A 14,091-nucleotide genomic window follows, 5' to 3' on the forward strand; every position below is an offset into this window, starting at 1 on the left:
TCCCAAAGCATCCACATAGCATATAAATATACGTGTCCGTGTATATGTAAAACAGAAAGAGATCAAGGCTTCAGCTGATAAGTAAAATGTAGCTGAATAATGCTGTCTCTTGTGTTCCTTTAAAATTCTTGAGGGTAACAGAATTTGTGTTATTCTGTTTCCGTTTCATAGTTTATGGCAGCTGATGACAAGATCAAGTTCTGGCTGGAGATGAATTCTATCGTAGACATCTTTACCATCCCACCAACCTTTATTTCTTACTATTTGAAGAGCAATTGGCTAGGTAAGTGTGCTGTGGGAACTGGTAGCAATATCTATGAAAAAATAAAAACTCAACATTATTTATAAGTATCTATTTTTCATTTTTGCTTAATGCCTGACTGTCATTTTAAAAACCCCTCACCTTAATAGTATGGTTTTGCAATACACTTGCAGAAACCTTTTAACTTTAACACTTTGCAATGCAGCAGGCACACAGTAGGTGTTCAATAGGTGTTGATGGAATTGACTGCATTTGTCATGTGAGAGGCAAGGTACCAACATCTCATTCCCCTCATGACACCTTTATGCTGGGATCCCACAGGACCTGGGGGAGGTGAAAAACCTCCCTTTGTCTTTAAAAGCTAATCATCACCTCCATATGTACTATGGCATTTTAGAGAATTATTTAATTAATTGTTTTGTCTTTAAGGTGAATGTGTTGACAGTGCATGGACATTATGTAGCTTTTATCAGTTTCATAAAATAAATATGAATTCCATTCTTTGCTAACATTATCATACCACCTAAAGTAAAATATTATACAAACATTGTGAAGCATATCATAGAGACTGTAATGTCAGGAGTTTAAGTGGTTAAGGGAAAATTTGCTCTCTGTTCTAAAGAAGGGTTAAATAGAGTAAAATGAATAGTCCCCATAATATGTCAGGCATGCTTCTACATGCTTGATAGGGATGCTACAACTCTGTGAGGTTGGTACTATTATAATAGTAACATTTTACATTTTACATTCCCATCTTACAGATAAGGAACTAGAGACGGTGAGGGGATTGCCTTAGGTTACAACAGTGTCAGGGCTAGTATTTGAACTACAGCTTAAGCTGTTACACCTATAACATGAGAACAGATTTGGAACATGTCGAGAAGAAAAAGAATGTAAGCACTTCCAATGATGTTATAACATAGGCTCCCTCTGGGGTGACCCTCTGATTTTGGCAGCTTTCTTCTTTCCACTGGTTTGTAGGTTTAAGGTTCCTAAGAGCATTGCGGCTGCTAGAACTCCCTCGAATCTTGCAAATTCTACGAGCCATCAAGACCAGGTAAATAGCCCTGACCGAAGTACTGCTTACTTACTAGTTTGGATTAGAAAATGAATGTATTAACTGGACCTTAAACTCAATGCATTTCTTATCAGAATTTCAGTGCAAAGATCATGAAATCTCTCAGCTGCCAAAATATTATTTGTTCACATTCTCCCATTATATTGCATCTTAAACTAGCTGAAAACTTTGCAATCATATTAAATAGCTGGTTTAGTCTTTGTTTTGTAAAGCTATGGTGTATAAGTTTATTTAGGTTTTAATTCTAGGTCCCTCCACCAAAAAAAAAAAAAAAAAAAAAAAAAAGTCAAAACAATTCAGAGGCATTGGTTCCATATATTTGCTTTAACAACGCATGTCTCTCCTGGCTAGGTAAAGAAAAAGAAATAATTCTTCAAGCGTTAGAGTATAAAACAATTCCTTGAAGCATATGTTACCCAGTAGCAGCCAGCAGTGAACTACTGCTTGCAGAAATGTAGCCACCTAAGTATATCCAGACAACAAGAACACAATCCAAACTGCCTTTGAGCAGCAATACTTGTAAAGTTTTGAGCAGTTTGATCTGTTACCCACTCAAAATCTCCATGCCTTGACAGTCAAACTAGAAGCATCAAATATTAGAGGCCAGGTGGATTTCATTTCTCTGTGTTTATGAATTATGGAGAAGCTGGAGGAGGAAGGGCTGCTCCTGTGTGACAGGTGGTCCTGCCTGAAAACCAGAGAGATCTCAGCTAAACTCTAGGGCTCTCCTTAGGTGACAAGGGCCCCTCTCATCCTTCTTCACTTGAAGACCCTGTTATCAGTTCAGCAGCCTGAGTGACTTTATATTTTTGTGTTCTGTTCAGAATTTTATTTTGCAAATGTGCTCCCTGGATTTCTACTCCTTGGATTCCTGGCATAATGCATTGCATATTATTATGTTGGACAATATAACAATCTCTATGATCCACATGTAGCATATTTTAAAAGTGATATGAGGCTAGTGGATATCGCAGCAAAATTCAGACTTTCCAAACAAGTATATGTAACTGGGCGAGTTTTAAAGCTGTGTTTCTCAACCTCTAATGTGTATGTGAATCAAGCAGAGAATCTTGTACCAATGCAGATTGAAAGATCGGGGCAGGGACTGGGATGCTGCATTTCGAATACGTTCTCGGGTAACGCCATTCCTTCTGGTCCATGAGCCACACTTTGTGTAGCAACATCTTAGAGGATGAGGTGTTTATGTTGTTCTGGAATCTGTTAGACCCAACAGCTCTTTGTCTTTCTTCCTCTAGTAACTCAGTGAAGTTTTCCAAACTATTGTCAATAGTTCTCAGTACCTGGTTCACAGCTGCAGGATTCATTCACCTGGTAAGCATCTCATCACAATTCCTAGTGGTGTCTGTTGTTACCAGCATCCGTTTTTTGAAAAATGAAAGGGAACCTGCTGAGCCCCTGTCTCCACCACTGTAAGCCAGTTAGAGGTGTGTCTTTCTACTTCCCATTTTCAGGTTTTCTTTACCCTCATATTCTCACAAATATGCATATCCTACAATCAAGGTGTCTCTGTTTCCTCTTCCAACTTTCAAAACCTACTCTTAGGGAAAGACCCAGTAAGCTCCAAAAGTGTCAGCAATAAGTAAAATGTATCACTGTATCTTCATAAGAGTTCTAGCGTTAAAAAAAATTAAAAAGCGAAGGAAATGAAGCCAGTTACAGGATTTCAGACTTATAAATGCTGGAGACATATGAGGGAGGAGTTACTGTTGCAAAGGGAAGTTTGGGGGCTTTTTTGATCCTCCTGAAATCAATCTGTAAACCTAGCTGCCTCCTTTGCCTATAGGAAAGGCTGGTTCTTATCCCACGTAATAAGAAATCTAGGAAATGGATCTCAACCATAGGAAAGGAACTCCTGGACCTTACTTTTTGAGGACAGTTGAGGAGCAGTCATTAGCAAATACAGAAATTGATGGGAAATGTTAAAAGCCTGCAAAAGCTTTTGAGATAAACAAAACAGAATTCTTAACAGGTCTTTTTTTATCTGAGCCCTTCTCTCAAAATTAATGTAAGACAATAACAATTTAAAAATACACTAAAAAGTTACCATTGTTCGATTCAACAAGAAAAATGTCAAATGCAAACAAGGATATGAACCTTCAAGAAATCTGAAGCTCTCTACGTCCTCCACAGCACTCAGGAAGGAAAGAGATTGTCCTGAAGTGTCACAGCAGTAAAGGCTGATTCCTGGATTTAGAGAATTGAACCTTCGAGTCCTGGACCCACCAGGGAACAAGTAGACATTAGTGTCCCTTTAGAAACCTTGTGGCCACCACAGGATGCTAAAGGAAAAGTCATTAGGGCTTTTTTCTTTTTCCTTTAATAGCTGTTTCAATGAGAAGCTTGAAGCCTAAATGTGGCCTACAAGCATATTATTATATTTGACCTAATTATGTTTCAATTTTTTGTTTGCTATTTTTTGTCACTTGCTGACTTTTATGAAGAGCTCAGATAAAAATCAGAATTTCTGAATTCTTCAGGAAAATATAAGGTTCTAATAATCCCACTCTCCCAAGGCCACCAACAGCTATAGCTGAAGAATAGCTTCATATCACAAGGTCAAGAGATCGAGACCATCCTGGCCAACATAGTGAAACCCCATCTCTACTAAAAATACAAAAATTAGCCAGGCGTGGTGGCATGCATCTATAGTTCCAGCTACTCAGGAGGTAGAGGCAGGAGAATTGATTGAACCCAGGAGGCACAGGTTGCAGTGAGCCGAGATCGTGCCACTGCACTCCAGCCTGGCAGCAGAGCGAGACTCCATCAAAAAAAAAAAAAAAAAAAAAAAATCTTCTCCCTATGTACAGCAGGTGCTCTTGGGTTTAACACAGTTTCTGCCAGGCCTACTTGAATCATTGTAGTTTTGCTCCACTTCTCTAAGAATGTGAGCATGTTTCCCTGCTGGACATCTGGTCTCCCAGAAAAGGAGACCTCCAGCAAGGAAGTAAGCACAGAAAAAAGGAGAAGCAATCAGATGACATGTGAATTAAATGGTGCCACTTTGAGCCATACCAATTTCTAGAACATTAAAAACCTAGAAGAACTATATCCCAGAGCAAAGAGGATAGCAGATTTTATTGAGGGGATATTTGAAATGACAAGCCAAAATAAAAGCTATGGTTGTCCTAACTCACCATCTTCCCATTCTCATGCTATCCTTCAGCTAAAAGATGATATCATTCAAAGATTAATATTAACTAGAAATGAATCAATATGGCACCTGTGCCTAAATTCTGCTAAAAACAACAAGAAGGTGTATTGGAAAGCGAGAGAAACATTAGCATAATAGAAGTTACAAAATAAAACAGTTATGAGAGCAACAATTAAGATAATTTGCCCAAGGGAACAAAGGAAAAGCTAAGGAAAAAAGCCATTTGTATTTAAAAAAATAAATAAATTTTTTAGAAAAACTGAAAATGATCCTTCACAGAATATTTATACAGTTTTAACTGAGGGATTATTAAACAATAGAAGTAATTGAAAGTGGGCCAAAAGACATCAGAGAAAAATAACAAGAAGAGTATTACAGAGCTAAAAACCACATTAGAGGGAACCAAAATGTAATACATTTGACAAAATCACATTCAGAAACATGATGGACAGGACTGGAGCAAAAATCTTGACATGGAAAATAACAAAGATACTCAAATGGTTGTAAAAAAGAAACGTGAAAGTGGGACAATATTGATTCAACCTACTGTAAATATCATTAGGGTATTACAGAAAATAATAAATGGTGCCAGAAAAGTGTTTTAAAATAAGGTGTTGAATCTGGAGATTAAAGGATAGACTGTATTCCAGGAAAGATAATTCTAAGATATTAATTCTAATCACATATTGGAGCAGTTACAGACATTCAGGAATAAAAAGATAATCCAAGCAGAACAAAATAAGATTTATACAGGGGGGAACCAATGAGACTAGCTTCAGGTTTCTTGGCAATATAGATCAATACCAGAAGATGATACAGCAGTGTCTATAAAGTTTGCATAAAAGAAAGTGTAACCTGTCTTGTCATTTTAAGCACGCAAGGGGTAACGCACCAGTGAGCTTCTTTTGAATCTGTATTAATAGCTTAATGATAAAATTCAGTCACATAGGAGATTAATGAAAAGAGAATTAAAGAATGGGGAAGTCATGGTAAGAAGTAGTAGTAGTGGCTGGGCACGGTGGCTCACGCTTTTAATCTCAGCACTTTGGGAGGCCACGGCAGGCACATCATTGGAGGTCAGGGGTTCGAGACCAGCTTGGCCAACATGGTGAAACCTCGTCTCTACTAAAAATACAAAAATTAGTTGGGTATGATGGCAGGTGCCTATAATCCCAGCTACTTGGGAGGCTGAGGCAGGTGCATAACTGGGGGGCAGGAGTTCAAGACCAGCCTGCCTAATGAAGCCTCATCTCTACTAAAAATACAAAAAAATTAGCTGTGTATGGTGGCATGCACCTGTAATCCCAGCTACTCGAGAGACTGAGGCAGGAGAATCACTTGAATCTGTGAGATGGAGGTTGCAGTGAGCTGAGATCATGCCATTGCACTCCAGCCTGGGTGACAGAGTGAGAATCCATCTCAAAAAACAAACAAACAACAACAAAAAAAACTATGATATTTTGGTCAGGCGCCTTGGCTCATGCCTGTAATCCCAGCGCTTTGGGAGGCCAAGGAGGGGTGGATCACCTGAGGTTGGGAGTTCAAGACCAGCCTGGCCAACATGGGGAAACCCTGTCTCTACTAAAAGTAGATAAATTAATCAGGTATGGTAGCAGGCACCTGTAATCCTAGCTACTTGGGAGGTTGAGGCAAGAGAATTGCTTGAGCCCAAGAAGTGGAGGTTGCAGTGACCCGAGATCATGCCACTGCACTCCAGCCTGAATGACAGAGCAAGACTTCTCTCAAAAACAAAACAAAAAAGCAGTGGTAGTGATTACTGAATGGATATAAAATAGAGCTAAGACATAATCAAGGTAATTATCACTACAGAATAGAATGTAGATGCACAAAGTAAAAGTAATATAGCTAATATAAATGTTGATGGGCAGGTAAGAGAAGATGAGAGAATGTCCTCATATTCTTCCTAGTGTATCTCATCTAAAGTTGAAACAAAGTTTAAAATAATAAGAATTCAGTTTTGAAATATGTGGTTAAAGTAGAAAATTATTCAGTCTGTTAACATTAGTCTGTAATACTTTACCTTAACTGTATTTCCCACCTTGGACTGATGGGTCAATGCTAACATGGTTAAGAGAAAGAACAATGTGAATAAGTAGACCCACAGAAGGCTGCCAACTCCCTTCTTCCATAAACTAAAGAGATACTGAGGAAGTGGAAAGGGATTTGAAACACCAAATTATTACTCCCAAGGACAATGAGTTAAATTTCAAAGCCTTCTTTAAAAAATTGTAAAGGATACTTCCAGATTAAAATAAATTTAGTTTTACCTTGTACATATTGTGCAGGGATAATATTGAATCCCTGTACTACGAGTTGTAAGAGACACTATGGGATTTTAGCTTAAAGGGAACTGTGCCAATAAACATGAATGATTTAAATCTGTGTGACTTAAATTTGGTTTTCTTGTAATGTACATCTTGGAAAATAATGAAGACTCCAGAAGTCAGTGACTTTGCAACAGTATCCACTATCAGCCATAAGACTTAAGAACAGACATAAAATCCCATTCTTACTTTGGAGTGGAGTATTATAGGGGTCCACACTCTTAACCTATTCATTAAATTTAAGAAAGGGTCAGCACTTGGCACATCACTTTTAAAAAGGGAACAAATATCTGAGCAAACTGCATGGTTTCTAATTTCTATCCTAGTTCTTAAAAACAAAACAAAAAGCCCACTTCCCCCAGTTAGACATCTCTAAGATTTTATCATCTTTTGTGCTAAATAGAAATGGAAACATCTAGAAAATATGTGAGGTGAGGAGAAAAAAAGGTCTAAAAAGAAAAAACAAAAAAGAATTGTATTATAAACTATATATGTATAAATGTATGTTATATATAATATGTTACATAATATTTTACACATATTTATAATAAATTTATATATGATATAAATGTCTAAGTTACTTCATTTATCTAATATAAAAAAAATCTGATAAATTTAGTTTTCTTGAAAGGTGAAGACTCAAAGAAAAAATCAGAAGAAAATATTTTTAAAGGTTTTTTTTTTAATCAACAAAAAGATCATTGTGCAAAGAGATAAACAACTTGGAAAATTGGTTTGTTTTTCCATAGACGCTAGCATTCTATATGCTTAAGCTTACTGAAATGAAGTGCTCATTTAAGTGTTTCTTTCTTTAATGATAATCCTAATCTGGTTAAAAAGTGAGAATATGTTATAATTGCTCAGTCTGAGAGCCTTTGGAGTCCCCTGGCTCCAGGATGCAATGTTTGCACCTACTTGAAAAGAGAGCACAGAGGCATCTGTGCCCTGTGGAACTTTTCAAATGCTGTGCTGCAGCTACAAGCCCCATCACATTTCGGCAATGATCACAATTAAGGAAACCAAGACTTTACACTCACTACCCGTGATTTACAAACTCTTCCATTTATGTAAACTCTTCATAGCAACCTGAAAGCCATTTGGTATTTCATTTGGATTGAATGAAGTGCAATTAATCTCGTGTTTTGCCTATTCTTTAAAACTCTTCTCTTGGATTCTATTCAGAGACGTTTCCTGAGTCTTCTCTCTTTGAACAGGTGGAAAATTCTGGTGATCCCTGGCTCAAAGGTAGAAATTCACAGAATATATCATATTTTGAGTCAGTTTACCTGGTCATGGCAACAACGTCAACTGTTGGCTTTGGAGATGTGGTAGCCAAGACATCCTTAGGACGGACGTTCATCATATTCTTCACACTGGGGAGTTTGGTGAAGAGTATTTTTAATATGTTTTGAATATAGTTACATAAACCAGAAAATATTTGGTTAGTGGTAATCAATGAAGCAATATAGGTTTAAGAGTGAACGTTGCATTACCTGGGGCACGTGTCAAGGGCAAATGAAAACATGCACAGATCCCGTATTTTCCAAACTGCATCCCCTGGAGCTCAGGATAAAATTGCTCGGTTTCCAGGGATGAAGGATGGTAGACAAAAGAAGCAGACTTTCCTGATTAAGATCTACATTGATTTGAGCAAACCTATCTTCCTTCATAGTTTGCCCATCAAACTAAAGTCTTTCTTCTAGAGGAAGGCTATTTAAGATTTGATCTGAAGAAAATTCCATTCCTCCCAGCTCAAATGACTAACCTTTCACTAAAATAGCATTTAACTTTAGAGATGTGAATATCTGTGCCTGGGTTACAGGTATAGCAAAGGCAAAAGCCTTCTTTTCTTTTAGTGACTTTCATTTCAATTCCTTAAATTCCACAACAGAGTTCTCCACTTCACTTATTTGATACCTACGCATCCACGGTCTCACATCCCTTTTTTTCAGTCATTGTCTCTTAACCCTCCTCTGTCCCATATGCTTTCATTTTTCCAAGCCCCAAATAGAATAAAGTCAGAGTGAGAAGGGAAGTTTTAAGTGACAAAAGGAGGGCGGTTGGGCGCGGTGGCGCACGCCTGTAATCCCAACACTATGGGAGGCCAAGGCGGGCGGATCACGAGGTCAGGAGATCGAGACCATCTTGGATAACACAGTGAAACCCTGTCTCTACTAAAAATATAAAAAATTAGCCCGGCGCGGTGGCAGGCCCCTGTAGTCCCAGCTACTGAGGCTGAGGCAGGAGAATGGCGTGAACTTGGGAGGCGGAGCTTGCAGTGAGCCGAGATCGCACCACTGCACTCCAGCCTGGGCGACAGAGCGAGACTCCATCTCAAAAAAAATAAATTAATTAATTAAAAGCAGGGCCGGGCACGGTGGCTTAGGCCTATAATCCCAGCATTTTGTGAGTCCAAGACAGGTGGATTACCTGAGGTCAGGAGTTCCAGACCTGTTCGAGACCAACCTAGCCAACATGGAGGCACCCCAGCTCTACTAAAAATACAAAAATCAGTCAGGCCTGGTGGCAGGCACCTGTAGCCCCAGCCACTTGGGAGGCTGAGGCAGGAGAATCGCTTGAACCTAGGAGGTGGAGGTTGCAACGAGCTAAGATCTCGCCACTGCACTCCAGCCCGGGAGACAGACAAGAAACTCTGTCTCAACAACAAAAACAAAAACAAAAACAAAAACAAAAGTGATGAAAGGATAAGACATGTGGGGAAGTCACCTTGCTGCTTTCCTTTGTTTTCATCATTTTGAATACAGAAAAGCCTTATATTAAATTTTAACAAAATTCAAAGGCTAAAATAAGGAAGAAAAACGGGGTCCCTTTTAACATGCTATCATGTACTCTTAGATGACAGAAAGTTTTACGTACCCTCCTTTTCCTTTCTAATCTTGAAATTTTTGGAGTATTCATCAACATAATTGGAACTAAGATTTTATTTGCTGATCAATTTTAGATATTGTTTGCAAACTATATACCTGAAATGGTGGAACTGTTTGCTAACAAGAGGAAATACACCAGTTCCTATGAAGCAATCAAAGGAAAGAAGTAAGTAGTGTTTTAAGTATTTCTACAGTTTAAGAAATTCCACATATCTCGTTCTAGACATATATTGTCTGGCTTAGCTGTAGAACCCAAGGTGAATATATCAGCAACATCCTGCATTCACTAAAAAGGATTGTGCTAAACTAAATACCATAAAAAAATGATATTTGCTACTTGACACAAACTGCTACATAGATGCCCATAAGAATACTAAATCAACTAAAATGACAGATAATGTTGTAATTCACTGTCAATAAATATTATTGCTTATGGCACTATTTGTACATTCCTTTTCACTAACTTCTCCTATAGTCATTATCAATTGTCTTACTCATTTTCCTCGTATGGGTAACTTATGGCTAATTTTACATAATGGATAAGATTAAAGCCATGATTCCAATTTAAAATAATTAGTTTAATTCAGTTGTCTTAGCCAAAGCTCCCCTAAACCATCTGGGGCTCATTTATGGTGAGGATTTGCCCGCCTGAGAAGTGTCTACCCTGTCTTCTGTAGCACCTCCTAGATGACTGATTTTTTTCCATACCACAGCCATGTGTTCCCAGGAGGAAAATGGAGTGGAGTTGTTTTTATATTATTTCTTCTTGGATTCATGTTACCTTAGCTTCCATTAGGTTTTTTTCCTATCTAAGACAAAAAGAATGAAATGGAGTTTGGTTTTTTTTTTTTTTTTTTTTTTTGAGACAAGCGTCTCCCTCTGTTGCCCAGGCCGGAGTGCAGTGGTGCGATCTCGGCTCACTGCAAGCTCCGCCTCCTGGGTTCATGCCATTCTCCTGCCTCAGCCTCCTGAGTAGCTGGGACTGCAGGCGCCCGCCACCACGCCCGGCTAATTTTTGCATTTTTAGTAGAGACGGGTTTTCATCGTGTTAGCCAGGATGGTCTCGATCTCCTGACCTTGTGATCCGCCCGCCTCGGCCTCCCAAAGTGCTGGGATTACAGGCGTGAGCCACTGTGCCCAGTCTGAAATGGAGATCTTAAATTAGATGTGATCCTTTTAAAATCTTAGTCCCTGTCTGCTGTAATGAAAGACGCATAATGGAGATAGACTCCCTCAAAGCAGTCTCTTAATACAGTTGGATGAAAACTATAATTGACCTAGGACTATGAAGAGGAAAGGAAAAATATGATGAAATGAACAAAAAATAAATAGTGAGAAGCAATGAATTTAACTAGATGAGCCAAAATCGGGCCTCATTTGTCTCAGGAAAAGCCTTTGGGGCACATACGAAATCAGTCAATAGGTCTGGTAATGTTAACGTTAACTTAAGCTAAAATTATGTTTTCAGTTTTCTTCAATGAGTAATAGGAGGAAAATAGTTCCTTTAAATACATTAAACCTAAAAAAATTTTTCACGACAAAAACTATGTGCATAGAGTTCTGCACCTGTCTTCGATGTCCCTCCACTGGGCTCATGTTTTTGTAACTCCTAGATATTTGTAAATGTGGAAGATAAGCTGAAACAATCTGGAATGTGGCGCTTTCTCAGCCATGATATTTGGCTCTGGAAAAATTGATGAACTTTTCTGCTCCTCAAGAAAAAAACAAACAACAACAACAAAAACCCTATATCAGACAACTAGGAATCAAGCGAAAAAATGAAGTGAAAAATGTATTATAAGTTATAAATAAATGTGAAAAATCTGGCAATAATAATAGTTGCTCTTGTATTCTTAAAAAGCTAGGTGCAATTTAAATGTTTGGAGTCATATTCTACTTGAGATGAGATAGAAGACTGTGGATATCTGATGCTTCTTTTGTATTAGAAATGCAGTCCTTAGTGTTTCAACGTTTAAAATCTGGGTGAGGCAGGCCAGGCATGGTGGCTCATGCCTGTAATCCCAGCACTTTGGGAGACTGAGGTGGGCAGATCACCTGAGGTTGGGAGTTCGAGAACAGCCTGACCAACATGGAGAAACCCCATCTCTACTAAAAAAAATACAAAATTAGCTGGGCATGGTGGCGCATGCCTGTAATCCCAGCTACTTGGGAGACTGAGGCAGGAGAATCACTTGAACCCAGGAGGTGGATGTTGGAGTGAGCCGAGATCACGCCATTGCTCTCCAGCCTGGGCAACAAGAGCAAAGCTCTGTCTCAAAAAAAAAAAAAAAAATGGGTGATGCAAATACCATATTTATTGAAAACTAAGTTTAAGCTAATTATTCATCTCTAAATGCTGACAGGAAGGTGCTTGTGTTCCTCGGATGATCCACCTCACCTGTTCTTGCTGCCTAGGTTTATTGTGGTCTGTGGAAACATCACTGTGGACAGTGTGACCGCTTTCCTGAGGAATTTCCTCCGTCGCAAGTCAGGAGAGATCAATACCGAAATTGTTTTCCTGGGAGAGTAAGTATATCTGTATGGCTCATGGGTTCTAAATGAATACTTAAAATATGAGTGAATATTTTTAATGCAAGAAAATCACCTTCACAATATTTATAGAAAAATTAGATATTGATCATAAACAAAACAAAAAAGAAATCTTTGACCACGCTAATCTCTGCAAATATTTTGGAATATATCTTGTCAGATGTTTTTCTGCATAGGTACTAATATGATTTAAGTGATTACTATTTGACATTTAGGTTACACTACACATTATTATCATATATGACTGTAATCTTATGCAAAAGCCTGGTGCACTTGGTAACTATTATTCTGTTAATTCTGAGAATTAGAAATGTGAAGTTCAAATCAATACAGAAATGATTGTTCTTGATGCCGTTTTTGTCCTATGCAGTCTATCTTTCCACTAGCAGAGCCTAAGTCAAATATTTTGTCGAGCACTGGGAAATACATATTTAGTACAGAAAGATTTTAAGCATACCTTAGGTATACAAAATGATTTCTTATATTTTAATTTCATAATTTTCAATTTGGTAAGATTGACTAATTTTCTATGTTTTGACTGTTGGCTTTTCTTTTTGAAATTTTTCTGTCTTTCATCCCCTCCTATTAGGTGGATTGATTACCTGTTGCTTTACTGACTTTTCTACTCAATATATGTTGATACTGGTCATTTTGTGTTACATGTTATACATGTTTTTCTTCCTACTTTCACCTTTTAATTTTTTTCGTACTTTTATTTTCATACAGAAGTGTTTGATTTGCATGCACTCCAGTCAGCTCATTCTTTTAGTGTTTAAGATCCATGGAATTGTTTTGCCTGATGGGTAGAGAATTAACTTCTTTATTTTTCTCAAATGATTCATCAGTTACACAAATATCATTCACTAAATAAGTCAGCCAGATTTTGAAATGACATTTTGATCTTACGTGGGATTGTATATAGCATCGCCTCTATCTTTGGGCACTGTGTAGTTGAGCACTCTGCTTTTACATTATGACATGTTCAATTCACCATAAATCTGGGCCCTCATATATGGAATAACCGATAGCAGTTTGAAGCACTCTGCGATGTTACTGACAGCCAAGAATTTTGTTTAAGTAGCATCACCGTGTCCATCTTTCTAGCAATTTGTGCATTATTTAAATCTTTTGTTAGAAAATAGTAGAAACAAAGAGTACTAAAACTAGGGATTAAAAGCTAATTATTATGATCCAGTTGAGACAGAGAGGAAATCAATAGATGTGTGACATGTTTTACCTGCCGTTGCATTTTTATGGACTAATGTGCGTTGTTGTATGTACTTGCCAAGATGATGAATAATATTTTTAATGGAGAAAAATGTGGAAAGTATCTATATAGAATTTTGTTAATTTCATCTATACTCCGATGACTCCAAAAATTTACATCTTCCCTTAGACATTCTCTGTGGCTTTGTATTTACACAACTAATTGCCTCCTGGATATGTTTAACTTAGTGTTATGAAGGCCCCTCAAGCTCAAAATTCTCAAAAGTGAACTCATGATCTTGTGTTCTCCTTTCCAACTCAAAGGCAAACAAACAAAAATAAAAGAAGGAAAGCAAACAACATTTTCTATCCTGTAAATGAGACCTGATTAATATACTTCCTTAAAACAGCAAACTGAGTATTATCTCTGATACTCCTGTTCCCCTCAATCCCTATATACGTTTTCATCAATACCATTAATTTTATCTCACATGTAAATTCTAATTCTATTTCTACCATTTCTTCTCCACTATCACAACCCTATTCATAGTTAAATCTTCTCTTCCCAAAATTTCTCTAAAGGCCACTTT

The 14,091-nt window shown here is 37.7% G+C and overlaps 1 protein-coding gene across 1 annotated transcript in view; it reads left to right on the forward strand.

The window, feature by feature from the left end:
• KCNU1 (potassium calcium-activated channel subfamily U member 1) overlaps positions 1 to 14,091 on the forward strand; it is a 162,382-nt gene that overhangs the window by 23,642 nt on the left and 124,649 nt on the right. The window contains exons 5-10 of the mRNA XM_025394530.1: positions 172 to 283; positions 1,244 to 1,319; positions 2,597 to 2,672; positions 8,072 to 8,242; positions 9,820 to 9,911; positions 12,161 to 12,271. Of these exons, the coding sequence (XP_025250315.1) occupies positions 172 to 283; positions 1,244 to 1,319; positions 2,597 to 2,672; positions 8,072 to 8,242; positions 9,820 to 9,911; positions 12,161 to 12,271 (638 nt within the window). The remainder of the gene's footprint in view (positions 1 to 171; positions 284 to 1,243; positions 1,320 to 2,596; positions 2,673 to 8,071; positions 8,243 to 9,819; positions 9,912 to 12,160; positions 12,272 to 14,091) is intronic.

Source organism: Theropithecus gelada, chromosome 8 (genome assembly GCF_003255815.1).
Source record: "Theropithecus gelada isolate Dixy chromosome 8, Tgel_1.0, whole genome shotgun sequence".
Taxonomy (NCBI): domain Eukaryota; kingdom Metazoa; phylum Chordata; class Mammalia; order Primates; family Cercopithecidae; genus Theropithecus; species Theropithecus gelada.